This window comes from Cherax quadricarinatus, chromosome 88 (genome assembly GCF_038502225.1).
Source record: "Cherax quadricarinatus isolate ZL_2023a chromosome 88, ASM3850222v1, whole genome shotgun sequence".
NCBI classification, from domain to species: Eukaryota; Metazoa; Arthropoda; class Malacostraca; order Decapoda; family Parastacidae; genus Cherax; species Cherax quadricarinatus.
In genome coordinates, this window is record NC_091379.1 from 4,417,328 (window position 1) to 4,436,364 (window position 19,037).

Sequence of the window (19,037 nt, forward strand, 5' to 3'; positions counted from 1 at the left end):
TAATGTGTGTACTGTATATGCATTTTTTAGGCTTGGCTATATTGCTCACCTAATACATAATAGTGTAAACATGCTATCAGCCTTTTATATGCACTTGAAAGTGAAAAAAGGCTATGATTCACTTTACAGCGATTTTCGCTGTACAGCAGTAGCCCGGAACCTAACCTGCTGCATAAATGGGGCCCTCCTGTATGTTGAAGTGTCACTTTTTTCACACTGTTTGTAGTACCAGCATGTGGTACTTGAAACATGAATAATGTTTAAGAAGATATTCTAATTGGTAAGTATTAGGTCTTCTGTAATTAAGACCAGCAGTTGGAACGTTTTTGAAACGTGTTAGGATCGAATGAGGGAAAAATCATCGAATATAAATATTGAGGTATTGTGTGCAAAATATTGCTCACTTGTTGCAAACTGCCATGTCATAATTGCATAAATATTTAACATGTTTTAGTTTGGATCATCATGTTACTAAATATATTTATACATCTCTCTTCATAACAGTTCACTCCACTCAGTCAGTTTCATTCTCAGTATGTGTTGATTCCTGCATTTTTGGTTTTCCTTTTAGATATAATGGTTCAGTTTAATATCTATGGTACAATCTAGGTCATTAGCAAGGTGTTCAAAAGTACATTCGGTAAGTTACGTAAACTGCCAAGCTACACTAAACATTATTCTTTTTTTTTATTAGGTTTTTTACTGTTTGAGAGAGAAGTCCCTTCACAGTACATTTAGTAGCAAATTTGTTCAGTTATATCGATAGATTTCCAAAGCACCTAGAGTCGTTTTAAGAATATAATTGGAAATTAAAATTAATTAGCCAATCTGTAAATTGCTTTTATTTTTCCCCCCATCCTTGCCTATTATGTTTTTAAATTTGCTCCAACAAGTTCAGGCACTTGGGAAGGCAAAGAGACATATCTATGCTTTAAAAAGTATTTTATTTGGATTTACAGTCCAACCTGTCCTTGCGTGCACCCGACCACTGCAGCAACCTTCATGCAGTCCTTTGGATTTTCCTCTTCATTTATTACTACCACCAAAGACCTGTACATCGTGACCATCTGTCTAATATGGACGGCTACCACCCAAAATTCGCCCAAAAGAGCAATACACTCCCTTCATTCTGAACAGCTGTCCAAAAAAATACAGTAATAGGAATCAAAACAGTCAGTTTATCAAGCCATATACATATAGAAAGCTCTTGCTTGGACCCAAGCCAGTTCAGCTGATCGTAGACAACTGTTCATCCTGCGATGACCAGGCCTACCGCACCTCGCCACCTTACACTTCTGCTCCATTGCTGCTCTCCATTCAACCTCACCCCATCTCACCATCTCTCATCACTCCCTCCCCTTGATACAAATTTAATTACCGGAAGAAGGGTAGAGAAGGTGAGTGAATAATCAGTGGCCACTAATTTTCACCCCCATGTAATTGGGACCCAGAAGTCAAAATATTAGATCAAATTTAAACTCAAGATTTGGTTTGTAAGTTAATCAATACACACTATCAGTTACACACACAGTAAACTGAGTGACATCCATAATCACTTGGTATATGAACCATGGCAGTAATTTACTAAAGCTAAAATGTTTGGCATGCTCAGTAGCAAAACAGTACACATTATTTTACATAACAGCTTATTAGGAGGTATCATTAAGTCTTAACGTGTATTGTTAATATCAATTTACTGTTAAAATGTTCGTTGCTGTTTCAGTTGTTACTTTGTCCAAAGTCAAAATGTTCTTTAATGGCCAGTAATGGAAGAAGTTGAGGACAGGAAAGTTGCTTGAAAGGTAGAGATTATGAGGTAGAAAGGGACTACAATATATTTCCAAAAAAGGATATTTTTATGTTCTGTGTGAAAGTCTTTAGAATACTTCATCTTCCTGTCTTATTTTATTCTTTTGCTTTTCATTTTCATTGTTTTGTACAAATTGTCATTTAAGCAAAGCAAGACTTCCTCTTAGACTGCAACATTTAGGGAGAACTGCATCAAGAAGGTTAGAGTTAAAGGTTGGGAATGTCACCGTTTAGAGGATAATGTTTATCTGCCTTTCTCAAGAATGAGTGATTCTTACTGTGTTCTTTGGATAACCCTCGCTTGGAAATTAGCTTAAATATTAAAAAAAAAACCTGCTTGTGTTGTGTGCAGCTATATACTGTATTAATATAAAATTCATAACCATTTTCCAGTACATAAAAGATATCGATGTACAGTATATTGTGGGAATTTTTTTATGCGTTTATATTTAGGATGGGCTTGAAGCTACAGTTCTATAAAACTCTTAATTTATAAAATGAGGAAAATGTAGTTATGTAATGAAATTAACTTCCTTAATACTTATTTAATTTGTAAATGGCAATGAATTTTCATTTCATAGTCTCTTCTCTCTGGTAAAGGTTTAGTGCTTTATTTTGTAACTTGAATATTCACAGTACAGTATACAAAATAACCACAGGAGGAGTTAAATGATAGCTGTAGGCCTTTAGCATTGCAATCAACACATCTTCAGGAACTTGCAGTGTTGCAGAAGTGATTAGGAAGCCCAGGCAGAACCGATCAGGGGAAACTCCTATCATTCAACTCCCCCTGTGGTTATTTTGCATCTTGTATTGGTCGTTCACAATTATTGCACAGTGCAGTATATTGTACCGAGGATATCTCAAGCACAGAATGCTTCATTGCATTCTGTGAAATTGTTTTAGCTCCCTAGTGCCTTATAACTAGCATAAATTCTTAATGGTTCAGTGACCCAGAATACTGTACTGGCTGTACTCTTTTTGGTCTATATTTGGCAGGCATTGAAGTTTCTCTGTATATTCTTACTCATTTTCTCTTAATATGTATTATTTGGGTATAATGTGTTTCTTTTGGATGTAGGAGGAACTGGGTTTTATACAGTAAGCCCTCAGTTTAAAGTACTGGTACCTTGGTTTAACAGACTTCAGAAATGCAGGACATAATCAACTAAGTCAGAGTTGTTGTAGCCGAAAAGAATAAGTGCCATGGCAGAAAAGAATAAGCACTATGGCAGAAAGGAATAAGCACCATGGCAGAAAAGAATAAGCATTACAGCAGAGAAAAATAAGTGCCAAGTTAAAACCGTGGAGGAAAATGCAGGCATAGGGAAGATGAGAGCTGTGAAGCTCAAGTTACCGTACTGTAATGGAGCTCTGAGGCTAATTTGCGGATAAAGAAGACAACATATTTGTATTACCACAAACAAATGAAACATTAAGGAATGGATTCGTTCACTAACCTGGATTTTGGCCTTGGTGGCATATATTCTTTTCTGCCATGCAGCACCTCAATTGATTCAGAACCAGCAAAGTCCATTGGCTACAGAAATCTTCCTTATTGTTATGATCACAGCAAAACAATCTCGTCTCTATACACCAGAATCACCATTGTTGGAAATATGCTTTCCCTATTAGTCCATTAAATTGATGGTTTACCATTTCAATTTGTCTCGTGCCTTTTCTGACTAATCCATAGGTTGCAGTTCTATAATCTCATGCTAGAATTATCAATACATGTACATGCTTAAACTTTTCAACTAATATACGTTTTTACAATCTGATTAACAGTAAATTTAAAATAATGCCTGATTTAATGTATTTTGGTGCTGATGGCACTCAAATTCTCTAATCTATACTGGGGTCATCCTAGGAAGGATGGAGGAAGGAGGGTAAGAGATTTTGTGTGCAAGGTGCTTAGACATACAGCAGGCATGTGTGGGCATGATAGATAGTGAATGGAGATGGATGGTTTTTGGGACTTGACAAGCTGTTGGAGTGTGAGCAGAGTAATATTTTTTGAAAGGATTCAGGGAAACTGGTTAACTGGACTTGAGCCCTTGAGCCTGCATTTTTAAGGAGGGATTTGGGATAATGGCTGTTTGGAGTGATGTCTAAACTGTTGTATTTGAGTACCTCTGCAAAGACAGTGATTATGTGTGAATGATGGGGAAAGTGTTTTTTTTGGTCACCCTGCCTCGGTGGAAGACTGCCAATGTTTTGGGAAAAGAAAAATCTATACTCCGCATACAAATGCTCATTATGTATTAAAATGTTTGTCTTCCTCTGTGCTGTAACTATAGACATTAGTTTTCTTTTCGCCATGCCGTTAGGAATTAGGCAAACAGTTTTATTTGTTGAAAATGTAGTTTTGGAATTTGGTTTCAGCAGACTTAGGTGCAGGTTCAAGAAATCTTATCTTGAAAATGTGTTTGAAAATTGAAACATGAAAATTGAGAGAGTTATTTAAAAAGTTTCAGTAACAAAATTTGACTCGGAGATTGGTTCTAAAGTAGCAGTGTCATGGTAGTAAATAAATCTTTTCTCAGTGAAGTTTAGAAGATGGGTTAAGGCAAAAATATTAACTTTCCTGGGCTAACGGAGTAAAATTGGTGTTCGGGAGCCTTGATATTGCTTGTTGCATTCATATGACTGTGTAGCTTTCTGTTTTTTTTTTTTTTTTTTTTCAACAAGTCGGCCGTCTCCCACCGAGGCAGGGTGACCCAAAAAAGAAAGAAAATCCCCAAAAAGAAAATACTTTCATCATCATTCAACACTTTCACCACACTCGCACATTATCACTGTTTTTGCAGAGGTGCTCAGAATACAACAGTCTAGAAGCATAAACATATAAAGATACACAACATATCCCTCCAAACTGCCAATATCCCAAACCCCTCCTTTAAAGTGCAGGCATTGTACTTCCCATTTCCAGGACTCAAGTCCGACTATATGAAAATAACCGGTTTCCCTGAATCCCTTCACTAAATATTACCCTGCTCACACTCCAACAGATCGTCAGGTCCCAAGTACCATTCGTCTCCATTCACTCCTATCTAACACGCTCACGCACGCTTGCTGGAAGTCCAAGCCCCTTACCCACAAAACCTCCTTTACCCCCTCTCTCCAACCCTTTCGAGGACGACCCCTACCCCGCCTTCCTTCCCCTATAGATTTATATGCTTTCCATGTCATTCTACTGTGATCCATTCTCTCTAAATGACCAAACCACCTCAACAACCCCTCTTCTGCCCTCTGACTAATACTTTTATTAACTCCACACCTTCTCCTAATTTCCACACTCCGAATTTTCTGCATAATATTTACACCACACATTGCCCTTAAACAGGACATCTCCGCTGCCTCCAACCGTCTCCTCGCTGCTGCATTTACCACCCAAGCTTCACACCCATATAAGAGTGTTGGTACTACTATACTTTCATACATTCCCTTCTTTGCCTCCATAGATAACGTTTTTTGACTCCACATATACCTCAACGCACCACTCACCTTTTTTCCCTCATCAATTCTATGATTAACCTCATCCTTCATAAATCCATCCGCCGACACGTCAACTCCCAAGTATCTGAAAACATTCACTTCTTCCATACTCCTCCTCCCCAATTTGATATCCAATTTTTCTTTATCTAAATCATTTGACACCCTCATCACCTTACTCTTTTCTATGTTCACTTTCAACTTTCTACCTTTACACACATTCCCAAACTCATCCACTAACCTTTGCAATTTTTCTTTAGAATCTCCCATAAGCACAGTATCATCAGCAAAAAGTAACTGTGTCAATTCCCATTTTGAATTTGATTCCCCATAATTTAATCCCACCCCTCTCCCAAACACCCTAGCATTTACTTCCTTTACAACCCCATCTATAAATATATTAAACAACCATGGTGACATTACACATCCCTGTCTAAGACCTACTTTTACCGGGAAGTAGTCTCCCTCTCTTCTACACACCCTAACCTGAGCCTCACTATCCTCATAAAAACTCTTTACAGCATTTAATAACTTACCACCTATTCCATATACTTGCAACATCTGCCACATTGCTCCTCTATCCACTCTATCATATGCCTTTTCTAAATCCATAAATGCAATAAAAACTTCCCTATCTTTATCTAAATACTGTTCACATATATGCTTCAATGTAAACACCTGATCTACACATCCCCTACCCACTCTAAAACCTCCTTGCTCATCCGCAATCCTACATTCTGTCTTACCTCTAATTCTTTCAATTATAACCCTACCGTACACTTTTCCTGGTATACTCAGTAAGCTTATTCCTCTATAATTTTTACAGTCTCTTTTGTCCCCTTTCCCTTTATATAAAGGGACTATACATGCTCTCTGCCAATCCCTAGGTACCTTCCCCTCTTTCATACATTTATTAAACAAAAGTACCAACCACTCCAACACTATATCCCCCCCTGCTTTTAACATTTCTGTCATGATCCCATCAGTTCCAGCTGCTTTACCGTACCCCTTTCATTTTACGTAATGCCTCACGTACCTCCCCCACACTTACATTCTGCTCTTCTTCACTCCTAAAAGATGGTATACCTCTCTGACCAGTGCATGAAATTACTGCCTCTGTTTCTTCCTTAACATTTAAAAGTTCCTCAAAATATTCTCGCCATCTACCCAATACCTCCATCTCCCCATCTACTAACTCCCCTACTCTGTTTTTAACTGACAAATCCATATTTTCCCTAGGCTTTCTTAACTTGTTTAACTCACTCCAAAATTTTTTCTTATTTTCATTAAAATTTCTTGACAGTGCCTCTCCCACTCTATCATCTGCTCTCCTTTTGCACTCTCTCACCACTCTCTTTACCTTTCTTTTACTCTCCATATACTCTGCTCTTCTTATAACACTTCTGCTTTGTAAAAACCTCTCATAAGCTACCTTTTTCTCTTTTATCACACCCTTTACTTCATCATTCCACCAATCACTCCTCTTTCCTCCTGCCCCCACCCTCCTATAACCACAAACTTCTGCCCCACATTCTAATACTGCATTTTTAAAACTATTCCAACCCTCTTCAACCCCCCCACTACTCATCTTTGCACTAGCCCACCTTTCTGCCAATAGTCGCTTATATCTCACCCGAACTTCCTCCTCCCTTAGTTTATACACTTTCACTTCCCTCTTACTTGTTGTTGCCACCTTCCTCTTTTCCCATCTACCTCTTACTCTAACTGTAGCTACAACTAAATAATGATCCGATATATCAGTTGCCCCTCTATAAACATGTACATCCTGGAGCCTACCCATCAACCTTTTATCCACCAATACATAATCTAATAAACTACTTTCATTACGTGCTACATCATACCTTGTATATTTATTTATCCTCTTTTTCATAAAATATGTATTACTTATTACCAAATTTCTTTCTACACATAGCTCAATTAAAGGCTCCCCATTTACATTTACCCCTGGCACCCCAAATTTACCTACTACTCCCTCCATAACATTTTTACCCACTTTAGCATTAAAATCCCCAACCACCATTACTCTCACACTTGATTCAAAACTCCCCACGCATTCACTCAACATTTCCCAAAATCTCTCTCTCTCCTCTACACTTCTCTCTTCTCCAGGTGCATACACGCTTATTATAACCCACTTTTCACATCCAATCTTTATTTTACTCCACATAATCCTTGAATTAATACATTTATAGTCCCTCTTTTCCTGCCATAGCTTATCCTTCAACATTATTGCTACTCCTTCTTTAGCTCTAACTCTATTTGAAACCCCTGACCTAATCCCATTTATTCCTCTCCACTGAAACTCTCCCACCCCCTTCAGCTTTGTTTCACTTAAAGCCAGGACATCCAGCTTCTTCTCATTCATAACATCCACAATCATCTCTTTCTTATCATCTGCACAACATCCACGCACATTCAGACTTCCCACTTTGACAATTTTCTTCTTCTTATTCTTTTTAGTAATCTTTACAGGAAAAGGGGTTACTAGCCCATTGTTCCCGGCATTTTAGTTGACTTTTACAACACGCATGGCTTACGGAGGAAAGATTCTTATTCCACTTCCCCATGGATATAAAAGGAAAATTAATAAGACCAAGAACTATTAAGATAAAATCAAAGAAAACTCAGATGAGTGTGTATAAATAAATGTGTACATGTATGTGTAGTGTGACCTAAGTGTAAGTAGAAGTAGCAAGACATGCCTGTAATCTTGCATATTTATGAGACAGACAAAAGACATCAGCAATCCTACCATCATTTGGCTGTATTGTGTAAACCCAGTTGTTTATAATGCTTGTGTGTGTATTTTCAGGCTTTGGATGCAGTGTGTCAAAGTTGCCGGGACCACATTGAGCAGCATTTTGATGGACTAATGCACATAATAGCCTCTCTTGACTCGTTCAGCATCAGTAATGAGGCGGTGGTTGGGCTTCTGAAGGGAGTAGCATCAATTCTTGGAAGATTTCCTAAAGAAAGAATTAAAGAAGATATGAAAAAGCTCTGTTTGGTTCAAGTGTCTCATATTCAGAAACTAATTGAGGTAAATGTTTGTGTTGACATCTCCACCTTCCCATCTAATAACCCCTCGTTTGTTCTGAAATGTTAAATTAAACTTGTCCCCTAGGCCTTCTCAGCTCAATGATCTCCAAAATCATTTCTTATTTTTGGCAAAATGGACATGAACTTTATTCTTGTTTATTCCTGGAATTATTAGTTGCATTTAACCTAATATTTCACTCATTAACCTAGCTTGCATTTCCAGTTTACAAAAGTCTTCTGTATGTCACATATCTAAAGGTTTCCTAGTCTGGGAATAAGCAGTCCATTTATTACAGGCAGGCTCCACTTTACAAGTTTTACTCTTCACTAAGATTGCTATACATCTCTCAACTGTTCCTCACTAAATTTAGGATTTTATTGCACATCTGCTTGAGTGCAGTAATTACTCTTGTTTGTTTTTTTAGAGCTGGTTTCTGTTTAAACTTCTGTTCATTATTTCTGATTTTCTCTTACAGGAAAACATACCAATAGAAAAGAACACAAAATCAGATCCTGTGGTGTGGTTGGATCGGTTGGCTGCGATATTTAGAAATGTTAATCCAATTGTCCAAAATGGAGAGCAACATCCATGTCAGGAAGTGGTTATGGAGGTGGGTTATTAAGAGATAGCAGTGTATATATAAATAAAAATTAGTGAATCATACCAAAATTAAAATTTCTACAAATATTAGAATATTGTGACTTTTTTTATTTTAATTTATGCCCAGATTTGTGATCATGATATTATCCGCAGGTTTGGCCAACACTCTCACTGGCGTTCCAGAGATACAGTTCTGATTTACGGGTAATGGAGCATTGCTGCCGCTGCTTGCGGTTTGCAGTACGCTGTGTGCATCAGCACTCGGCACCACTTCTCTCACCCCTTGTTGAACAGGTATTGAACAACTAAGCAAGTGGAAAATATTTCACTTTTTCACTTAAACCTTTTCATCTGGTAGGACTAGTAAGATTGTCTCCACCAGCAAGTATAAATGTCCAGCTGATTGCATGAGCTATATTTTCCTGTTATTTAATGTGATGTTGACTCCAGATTCCATTGAGATTAACCGGTGGACACCATTCTAATGGCTTGTTGCTCCGTTGGAGTGTGAGCAGGGTAACATTTATAAAAGGATTGGGAGACTTTTGAGTTCTGGAGTTGGGAAGTACAGTGCCTCCACTTAGATGGTGGTGTGGTTGTTGCACTTCAGAGGATCAGTTGAATTGTAATGTCTGCCCACTTCAGGCAAGATACTTATTGATTCAATGGTGGTGATTTTTTTTTTTTATCCTACCTTTGTGGGAGTTGGCCAGTGTGTGATGATAAATTGAGAACTTAGTTTTATTGTCATTCTTCAAAAAAATTTATCGGGAAAATCAAGGGAATTATTAGTCGCTCATTGTTATTGCACTATCCTTGCCCTGCAAGGAGCGACTGGTGAAGGGCTCTTGATTCAAAGAATTGAACCTTTTCTAAACTTCCTTGGATCAAACCCAGTTGCCTCCCATTCCCACAGGTGCTATATAATCTCGGTGGATTTAATGTGTCCTCTTAAATGTAATAATGCTTCTATTGTCCTCAATGAAGGATGCTTTATTCATAAATTAGTCTCAAACATCCTAGCATTGTACGTTACCTTATAATTACTTTGTACTTGTATTAATATTGGTAGAATTACCGACAATATGTTAAGTAAAATGACACAAATGCAACTAATGTTACATTGTATTGTGGCAACGTTGCGCTTTCCAGGAGCTGTCAAGACCATTACGGCTTGACAGAGCTCTCGGAGAGCGAAACGTTGCCACAATAAAATGTCACATTAGTTGCATTTGTGTCCTTTTTACTTAACATACTTTGTACTTGATTTATTAACTTCCATTTTGACAGATTGTTGGATTGTATGCTGCACATGGGCACAGTTGTTTCCTGTACCTGGGTAGCATTCTGGTGGATGAATACGCAAGTGAGCCTGGTTGTGTAACAGGCCTCTTGGCCATGCTGGAAGCTTTTACACAGCCAACCTTCATCCTTCTCACACAGCCTAATGGATTCAGAGATCATCCTGATACTGTTGATGATTGGTTTAGATTGTGTGCCAGGTAGGCTTTTCCACTTTTTCTTTATAAACTTTTATTGTGTATAGTATTGTTTAAGGAGAAAGGGGAACACCTCATAGGAGGTGCCATGATCATGGTGAGTGGCTCTTGTTCCAAGGAATTTAACCTGTTTTCTCCTTGAATGAAATCCAGTTTCCTACCCTACAGGTTTAGTGCTTTCCCCTAAATATAATTAAGGAGGGGTTTGTTAAAATATGTATCATATATCATGAAATTGTTCATAATGGAAGCAAAATAATAAAAGAAATACATGCAAGTGTTCTTACTTTTCTCGTAAGTCAAATTGTAGACAAAAGATACTAGATTTTAAATTGATTTATAAAAAGACCACTGTATATTCATGCTCTATTTTTTTCACTATTCAGTGGTCAGACAGTGCTCATGTGTTGATAGTGTGACAGATAAACTGAGACTGGATCAGGTCAGGTATTGATACACAAGTTTCAGAATTTAGTGTTTTTTTTTTTATCCATTATAAGACATTTTTCTGTAAATTAGCTAATTAGGTGAATTTAGTTATAGGGCTATGCTTGGAAATAAAATGAGATGGGATAATATATGTCAGCCTGGAAATTTAACAGTGTAAGGAAAGAAAAGGTTTACTGTTTTTTGGACCTGTTGACCCAGTGGATAGTTTGACCTCTTAAGACAGTGGAAAACCTTGCTCTCTTTTTAAACTAGTTACCCCTGTAGATAAATTGGCTCAGTTTTTAATATGCAGTAAACCCTCCATTGAACAGACTTTGGAAATACAGAACAATATCTGGTGGATTAGTAGATTGAGGAACTGGACAAAGTCTTTTGGTTGCAGAATTGTTTATTATTGTTTTGTAACAACCATGGTAAGATAATCTTTTCTCTGTCCACCATAATTGTCATTACTGGCTACTCTTTCCCCTCAGTTAGTCCAAGAAATAGAGAGGTTAATGCTTTTGCATTAACTTTTATCAAATTTATATGTGCTTAGATAGGAGTGAGTGGAGACGAATGGTTTTTGGGACTTGACGAGCTGTTGGAGTGTGAGCAAGGTAATATTTTGTGAAGGGTTTCAGGGAAACCAGTTAGTGGGACTTGAGTCCTGTAAGTGGGAAGTACAGTGCCTGTACTCTAAAGGAGTTTGGGATATTTGCTGTTTAGAGTGCCATCTAAACTGTCATACCTGCATGCCTCTGGCTAGAGAGAGTTAGTGTGAATGATGAAGTGTGTTTCTTCTTTGGATCGCCCTGCCTCAGTGGGAAACGGGTAGCGTGTTAAAAAAAAAGTGTGTTTTATTTGTGTACAGATTCCTATGATATGTAGCAAGCTGGGTGGTGATTAATATCTAACTTTTTTGTACAACAACACACTATGAATACATATTATCTTTCAGATTCCTTCAGCGAGCACCAGTAGCCTTCCTTCAGTGTTCAGCCTTAAATACAATTTTGGAGTGTGGACTTCAAGCATGCATGCTGGACCACAAGGTATGCTTCATTATTTCTATTCTTAATTTAGCATTTCACAGTATGAGATTAATAAATGAATACAATTGTAATAAAATTTAGATTTTAATGTTGAGACGTCAGACGATAACTTACCATTTTATGGAGGGTTGTAGTTGGCAGTATATGATAACTCATCAACATGAATGTACATATGTGATGAATTGTTTGAAAAACCGACTGATTGGACTGATGAAGCCACTGTGTGCCGAAACGTTTCCTGAATAAAGATTTCCATATGCTGCATAAGTGTCTCAATCTTCATCATGAATGTACATAGCAGTATTTAAGTTTTCCTGTTGATTTACACCAAATTAAGCCTTTTTATTTTCAGTGTGTAGCACTATGTACAGTACTGTGATATAATAGGTGTACTTGCCTGTTTATGCCCTTCATATGTGGTTTCAGGAGTCTAGTTTTGGTTCCTAATCCTGCCTCTCAATCTGCTGCTTGTCAGATTCACTCCCTGCTGTGTTTCAAGGTGTTTTAGTACTTAAAATGTAAGAAACACATTGATCCTTAATCCCAGCTGCACTATTCACTGTAAATTGACGCACATTTTTACTTCACCCTGCCTCAGTGGGAAACTGCCGTGTTAAAAAAAAATGTTTTGTTTAACACTGGTAATCTCCCACCAAGGTAGGGTGACCCAATGAAAAAAACATTTCCACTGCTACTCATTCAATCACTGTTTTGTCAAAAGGGTACTGACTTCACAGTTCAGATGACCCCTCCAAACTGTAACATCCTTCAGTGTATACACTGCACATTCCACCTTATGGATTCAAGTCTGGCTAACTGGTTTTATTGAGTCCCTTTATTAGTGCTACCTATTATCTCTATCATTTGTTTTAGGAAATAAGTTTTGAATATATAAAGTGTCTTGATTGTGGCTAAAGGGGTGATGGTGCATTGTTTACTTGTGTTTTCCATGAAGTGCTGTATGGATCTGCCTGGTCCTAGATGTTTTTGCCAGGTGTATGGTGATAGGTGACCCAGACAGTTGGGCTGAAGCCTAAAGTGGTTACAGGTGGCATATTTGAAGCTGCAGAAATTTGGCATGTAAGTCATACACAGATTGGTTCCCTGCACACCAGTAAGTCTTACACAGTTTAAGGGTTGTAACTTAAAGGTATTCTCAGGTATGTACAGTGGAAGTAGGGAAGATTAAAAAAAAGTTGGGTGGGAGGCATGGTTATTTTCTGTGCTTTCCTTCTATAATTTGATATGAAAGTGGTGATTTTTGAGGGACTCTTCCTGGAAATCTGGACTGTAGATTCTGAGAGCCTAAAAACTTAGAAAAGCTTGCTCTACAGTTGAAACTTTCTCTCATTAAAGGTTTCCTTTCTGCCATGGTCTTTCTCTTATCACTTTGTCAGTTTTATAATCTTTCTTAAGACTCCTTTCTGATAGAACTGTTGTTGTTTACTGGGTTTTCTCTTCTAACCTTGGGAAGAAAATTGACAGGAAAATTACCCTTAAAGAGCAACAGTTTTCTGTCATTGTTTTAAAGTTCTTGTATTTGCAATTTTTACTGCTTTGTTCTGCTTGTTTTCAAGTACGTACTTTGAAGAGTTGTCTTAAAGAGCTCCTTCATGACTTCTTGTAGTCATTCAGCTTTCCCTTCCTTCATCTTAGCTGCTGAGCCAATGTTAGTTTAGATCCTTCACTTTCTCTTCCTTTGATCTGTCTTCACATGCCCCTCTCTATGTTGAGTGTACCAAAGTTAAATAAAGGAAAAAATGTATATAAATCTTTTTATTGTATTCAGCTACCTTCACACTGTAAACTAATGCCTCTTACCCTTTCCCGTGTAATTTTTTTTTTTTTAGGAAGCAAATGCAGCTGTATTGAAGTTCTTTCAAGATCTATTGGAGGCAGGACGTAAACACGAAGACCGACCGAATTTCGAAACTCGACACACGCTGGTCGTAAATATTTTTAATACTCATGGTGAGAGTCTAGTGAGCAACCTCATTAATGCAGCCATCTTCATTCTCCCTCAATATATGCATCATGATGTTGCTGAAACTTTCTTCCAGGTCAGTTTTTTATTGTTTTATTACTCCTTTCCCTTAACATTATATCTTGTACATATTTTTGTGTGAAATGTTTAATGATATAAATATTTTGTATAACATTTTATCTTGTATGTATATTTGTGTGAAATGTTTGGTGATATAAGTATTAGTTTTCTCTATTTTCCCAAATGTTATTTTTACAGATTATGCAATTTGACCGTCCAAAATTTTGTCTGTGGTTAGAGGCCAAGTTGAAAGTGTTACCAACAAAGAATTCCGGTGGTGTGGAGGCAATTACTCAAACTGAGTTGGTAGAGTTCCACAAGGCTGTCACACAGGCAGAGCGCACTAAGGAAATTACCAGAGCGCTGGTAGACTTTTCCAGATTCTTCAGCTGACATGATGGACAGCATAGATGAAAGCCAGTGAGATGGCTGACATGACTGACTTGACACTTGTCTTGAGACTAATGCAATGGACAGCAAGTGCATTGAAAGGCATTTTCCAAGGTACTGTACTATAATTGACAGGCTGCTAAATATGACCTAATACTCTGAGTGCTGCAGTGATTGAGATATGTATTCCAATTTGAGTTTTTAATTATCTAAATCTGAAAAATTACATTGGCTTTGTGACAGTCTTCAAATTTTTCTTTCTGCCATGTTTCCGGAGAGTGAATATATTGAGTTTAATAACCGTGACACACTATTATAATGACCTTGAAGAAATGCTCGGTCATCCGGTGTGATGAAGATAACTTAAGAATATATATAATGAATGCTTTCAGGTTGACTACAAAATTGTATCAATATTAAACTTATAAAGCTTTCTATAATTACTAGATGAATTAAATTGTTATTTTGTGACTATTACACTGGGTATTTATGGTCAAAATTTATTAATTTTAGGATTAAGTTAGAAATGTGGTACTTGAAAATTTTGCTTTTTGGAAATTTACATACTGGACCTGTAAGAGCTTGGTAAATTTGTTCAATCATAGGTTTGAAATGAAGTAGCATTCACCTTTTTAAAAAGTAGATTTGATTTTATTATTGTTTCTTTTTTGTATGATCATAAAAGCTATTGCTTAATTTATAAATGTTGAAGAAGCATATGCTGAATTCCATATAAAGGCATTGCTTCTTTCTTGTGATAATTGACATGCAGAACCCTTCTGTGTGATCTGAAGAAATAAATTGTGCCTAGGACTTTGGCATTGTGCAATGCTCCTGTGTTGATAGTGTGAAAGATAAAGTTGAAACTGGATCAGTGTTGAGTGTCTTGCATATATCTTGTCTCAGGCCAGGTAGTGTTAATAAGATTAGAGTCAAAATTTAAATGGGACAAACTTGCATATTTTGGTAGTTGATACCCATTATAATTTTAACCATGCAAAAAACAACATGCATAATCTACATAGTTGCTTGTGTGGAGTTTTACATCTGGCTGATTAACATGACCACTTCAGATAATACTTTGTAATAGCGATGCATCATTCCTCTTCTGTTGGCCACTGATACATTCTATGTACCTGGGTGAGTGGAGGTCAGATTTGCAAGTAATTTTAAATTTTAAGGTGTGTAGGAAAGAAGGGCACTATTTTCAGGAAGTAGGCCTTAGTTGTGTGTAATGGCTTTATGGTGGTTCATTATATTGATAGATGGGGTTATTAAAAAAAAAGTGTATACTAGTGTTGGGGAAAGGTTTGAAATTGAAAAATAATTTTAATACAGTGGGAATCATCAGTTACTCTCTCTCATTGACAGTTCTTTTTTGGGAGATTCTTAAGAAAAGTTACAAAGGTTAGTGGTATTTAAGTGGGTGTTCAAAAGAAGTCAACTAAAAGTGAACATAGAAAAGAGCAGCCTGATAAGTTACAAAAAGTTTAGGTACTGAAGTACTGGATATCTGTTAAAATGGTTTATTGAAAGATGACGTGAACCACAGAAAAGGTGATTTGGGGGGGGGGGGAGTAGGTAGCTGGTCTGTTGAGGCTTCTGTGGTAAGAAAAGCTTTATGGTGGCAAAAAGGGAAATATACCAGAGTATAGTGGAACCAGCACTAGTATGGGTGTGAGACACGGTCTTGAAACATTGCAATGAGGAAGCTGAAGAGATCATGTTGGAGAGCAATATTTGGTTCATGAATATGCAGAGAAAGAGGAGCATAGTAATTAGAAAACTGCGGGGTTACAAAACATATAATTCAGAAGGCAAAGGGGTTGTTGAGGTGGTTTGGCAATATAGAAAGGATGGCACGAATAGCATCAAGAGTGTATAAATTAAGGAGAGGAGGAATAGGGGTTGTCTTATGAAATGTCAGGGAAAAGGGGGGGAGGGAGAAGTTGTAGGTGGTAGAGGCCTAAGCATCCAGGTGTGTTTAAGCACGTTAGCTTGAAGTGAGCGAAGATAAGTGGTTTTTAGAGTTTGATATAGTATTGGGGGTGTGAGCATGTTAAAATTGTGAAACTGGTTACCTGGCTTCAATTCTTGAGGTGGGAAGTACAGTGCCTGCAGTTCATAGGAGTGGGATATTACTGTTCAGAGGGTTATCTGAATTGTAATACCTGTACACTTCTGGCAAGACAGCTACAGAGTGAATGATTGTGAATGTGTGTCCTCTCTTTTAGGTCAACCTACATTGGGTGACTGTTGGCCAATGTAGTAAAAAAAATTGTTAAAGCCTTTTTCTTTGTAGATACTGGAGATGCTCCACATGATTCTTAAAGTAAATAAAAGAATAGCAAGTTATTTTGGAGCAGCTATTTGCTCAAGGACACAGTTTAATATGACAGTGATGTCCTGAGCAGGAGCACTGTCAAGGAGTCATGCTTCTGCCCCCTTCACTGTTCCAAATGACAGTGTCAGTCTGTCCTTTTTCTTTTCCTCCTCACTATTGAGGCCTCTCTTCCTTTCCCATCCATTTATGGCTGTTACCTAGATACATTTTTGTTACTTCAGGTAAATACAGTTGTAATTACTTTGTAGACTATGTTTGCATTCCCTTTGTGCATGAGAAAGTTTCACATATAAAAAATTAATAGTGTTTATATTATACATTGAGCAAATTTGGTAAGCATAACTGACATGCAGTGGTTATAGAATATGAACTTTTCCTCTCAAAATTATGATTTATAAAAATACTGAAGAAAATGCCATGTGAGACATTCAGCAAATTATGTGCAATAATATTGTGCATTTTTCATATAAAGTAAATAATTGTTGCTAAATATTATAACATCATTGCTCTTATTTGTATATAGGTATTGCTAAATAAACTTTTAATAACTATTAAGAAGTAAATGGATTCTACCAGAATAAATATGCTTATAAATAATGTAATCAAAATATTAAGCATGAACTATTGAATATGTATTAATGAGAAATGTATATAGAAAAGGCTGAGAGAAAGATTGTGTTGATGATTTGGGAGAAAATTTATTTCGAAATGTCTAAATGCTTGTTTTAGGAAGAAGTACCTGCTAATCTAAGACTATGTAGTGCAAGTATAGGAAGAGCGACAAAACTTCAAATAACTTGTTATGCAATGAGAAGAGGTTCAAATGAATTGGTAATAAATCTTAAGTTAGAGATATGGCAGAAAATGTTGTTATTGACTGAGGCATAATGTTCAAAAGAATTTAGGCTACAATCTAGCTAATTCCATAGATGCACGAAAAATGAGAGCATATTATTGTACCTAATGAGTGGTGACAACATAACTCAAGAGGTTTAGATTAGGCTAGGTAAGGTTCGTCAGGAAACAGGACAAGTGTTTCTTGACGCGGGTCTTAGTCAGATGATAACCCGCCTTTGGAGATTTGGTCATCTGACCGAGGCCTTCCACTGGCTTACCGGTCCACCCCTTTAAAAATAATATATATTCAAGAGGTTTGAAGTAAAATGAATTTCGTACAGCATTTGAAGTGCTATCAATGCAGATTTGAAAGTATATTCTAGATATTTGATGGCTTAAAGTATCCCTGTATATGAATTAAAGTGAAAAGGAAAATGTGTGAATAGACCTTTGGTTATTTTACATCCTAATGTATTTTTGATATTTCTGCATTATTAGGTATCACTAACCGTTACCTCAGATGTTTGTCATTCCCAATAGTTACTTTAGGGTTTTGTTTTTCCCAGTAGTTACTTTAGGGTTTTGCCATTCCCAGCAATTACCCGAGGGTTTTGTCACTCCGAGTTGGGTTACTTTAGGTTTTCTTACCTGCCATTTTGTTTTTGACCAGTATATGAAAATATCTTTCCATTAATTTTAAAATTGCTTAGATAAATTATGTAAATTTACCAAACTGTTAAAATTGAGTTCCCAGAATAACCATCTGGTGGCTGTTCAGGGAATTCTTGAATTATCAAGATGGTCTTTGTGCTAACACTGAAAGGACATCCTTGAAAAACTCAGAACAGATATTTAGGTATATTGATGAAAGATTGAATATCAGATTGGAGGGAGAGAGTATGGAGGAGGTGAACGTATTCAGATATTTGGGAGTGGACGTGTCAGCGGATGGGTCTATGAAAGATGAGGTGAATCATAGAATTGATGAGGGAAAAAGAGTGAGTGGTGCACTTAGGAGTCTGTGGAGACAAAGAACTTTGTCCTTGGAGGCAAAGAGGGGAATGTATGAGAGTATAGTTTTACCAACGCTCTTATATGGGTGTGAAGCGTGGGTGATGAATGTTGCAGCGAGGAGAAGGCTGGAGGCAGTGGAGATGTCATGTCTGAGGGCAATGTGTGGTGTGAATATAATGCAGAGAATTCGTAGTTTGGAAGTTAGGAGGAGGTGCGGGATTACCAAAACTGTTGTCCAGAGGGCTGAGGAAGGGTTGTTGAGGTGGTTCGGACATGTAGAGAGAATGGAGCGAAACAGAATGACTTCAAGAGTGTATCAGTCTGTAGTGGAAGGAAGGCGGGGTAGGGGTCGGCCTAGGAAGGGTTGGAGGGAGGGGGTAAAGGAGGTTTTGTGTGCGAGGGGCTTGGACTTCCAGCAGGCATGCGTGAGCGTGTTTGATAGGAGTGAATGGAGACAAAT

The 19,037-nt window shown here is 37.3% G+C and overlaps 1 protein-coding gene across 1 annotated transcript in view; it reads left to right on the forward strand.

Annotated features, from left to right (window-relative positions):
• The window catches only part of LOC128698602 (transportin-3), a 34,383-nt gene extending 18,866 nt beyond the window's left edge, over positions 1-15,517 (forward strand). Inside the window, exons 11-17 of the mRNA XM_053790932.2 lie at positions 8,138-8,365; positions 8,841-8,975; positions 9,119-9,259; positions 10,256-10,467; positions 11,855-11,948; positions 13,799-14,008; positions 14,191-15,517. Of these exons, the coding sequence (XP_053646907.1) occupies positions 8,138-8,365; positions 8,841-8,975; positions 9,119-9,259; positions 10,256-10,467; positions 11,855-11,948; positions 13,799-14,008; positions 14,191-14,385 (1,215 nt within the window). The 3' untranslated portion in view covers positions 14,386-15,517. The remainder of the gene's footprint in view (positions 1-8,137; positions 8,366-8,840; positions 8,976-9,118; positions 9,260-10,255; positions 10,468-11,854; positions 11,949-13,798; positions 14,009-14,190) is intronic.
• Positions 15,518-19,037: the final 3,520 nt, after the last annotated feature.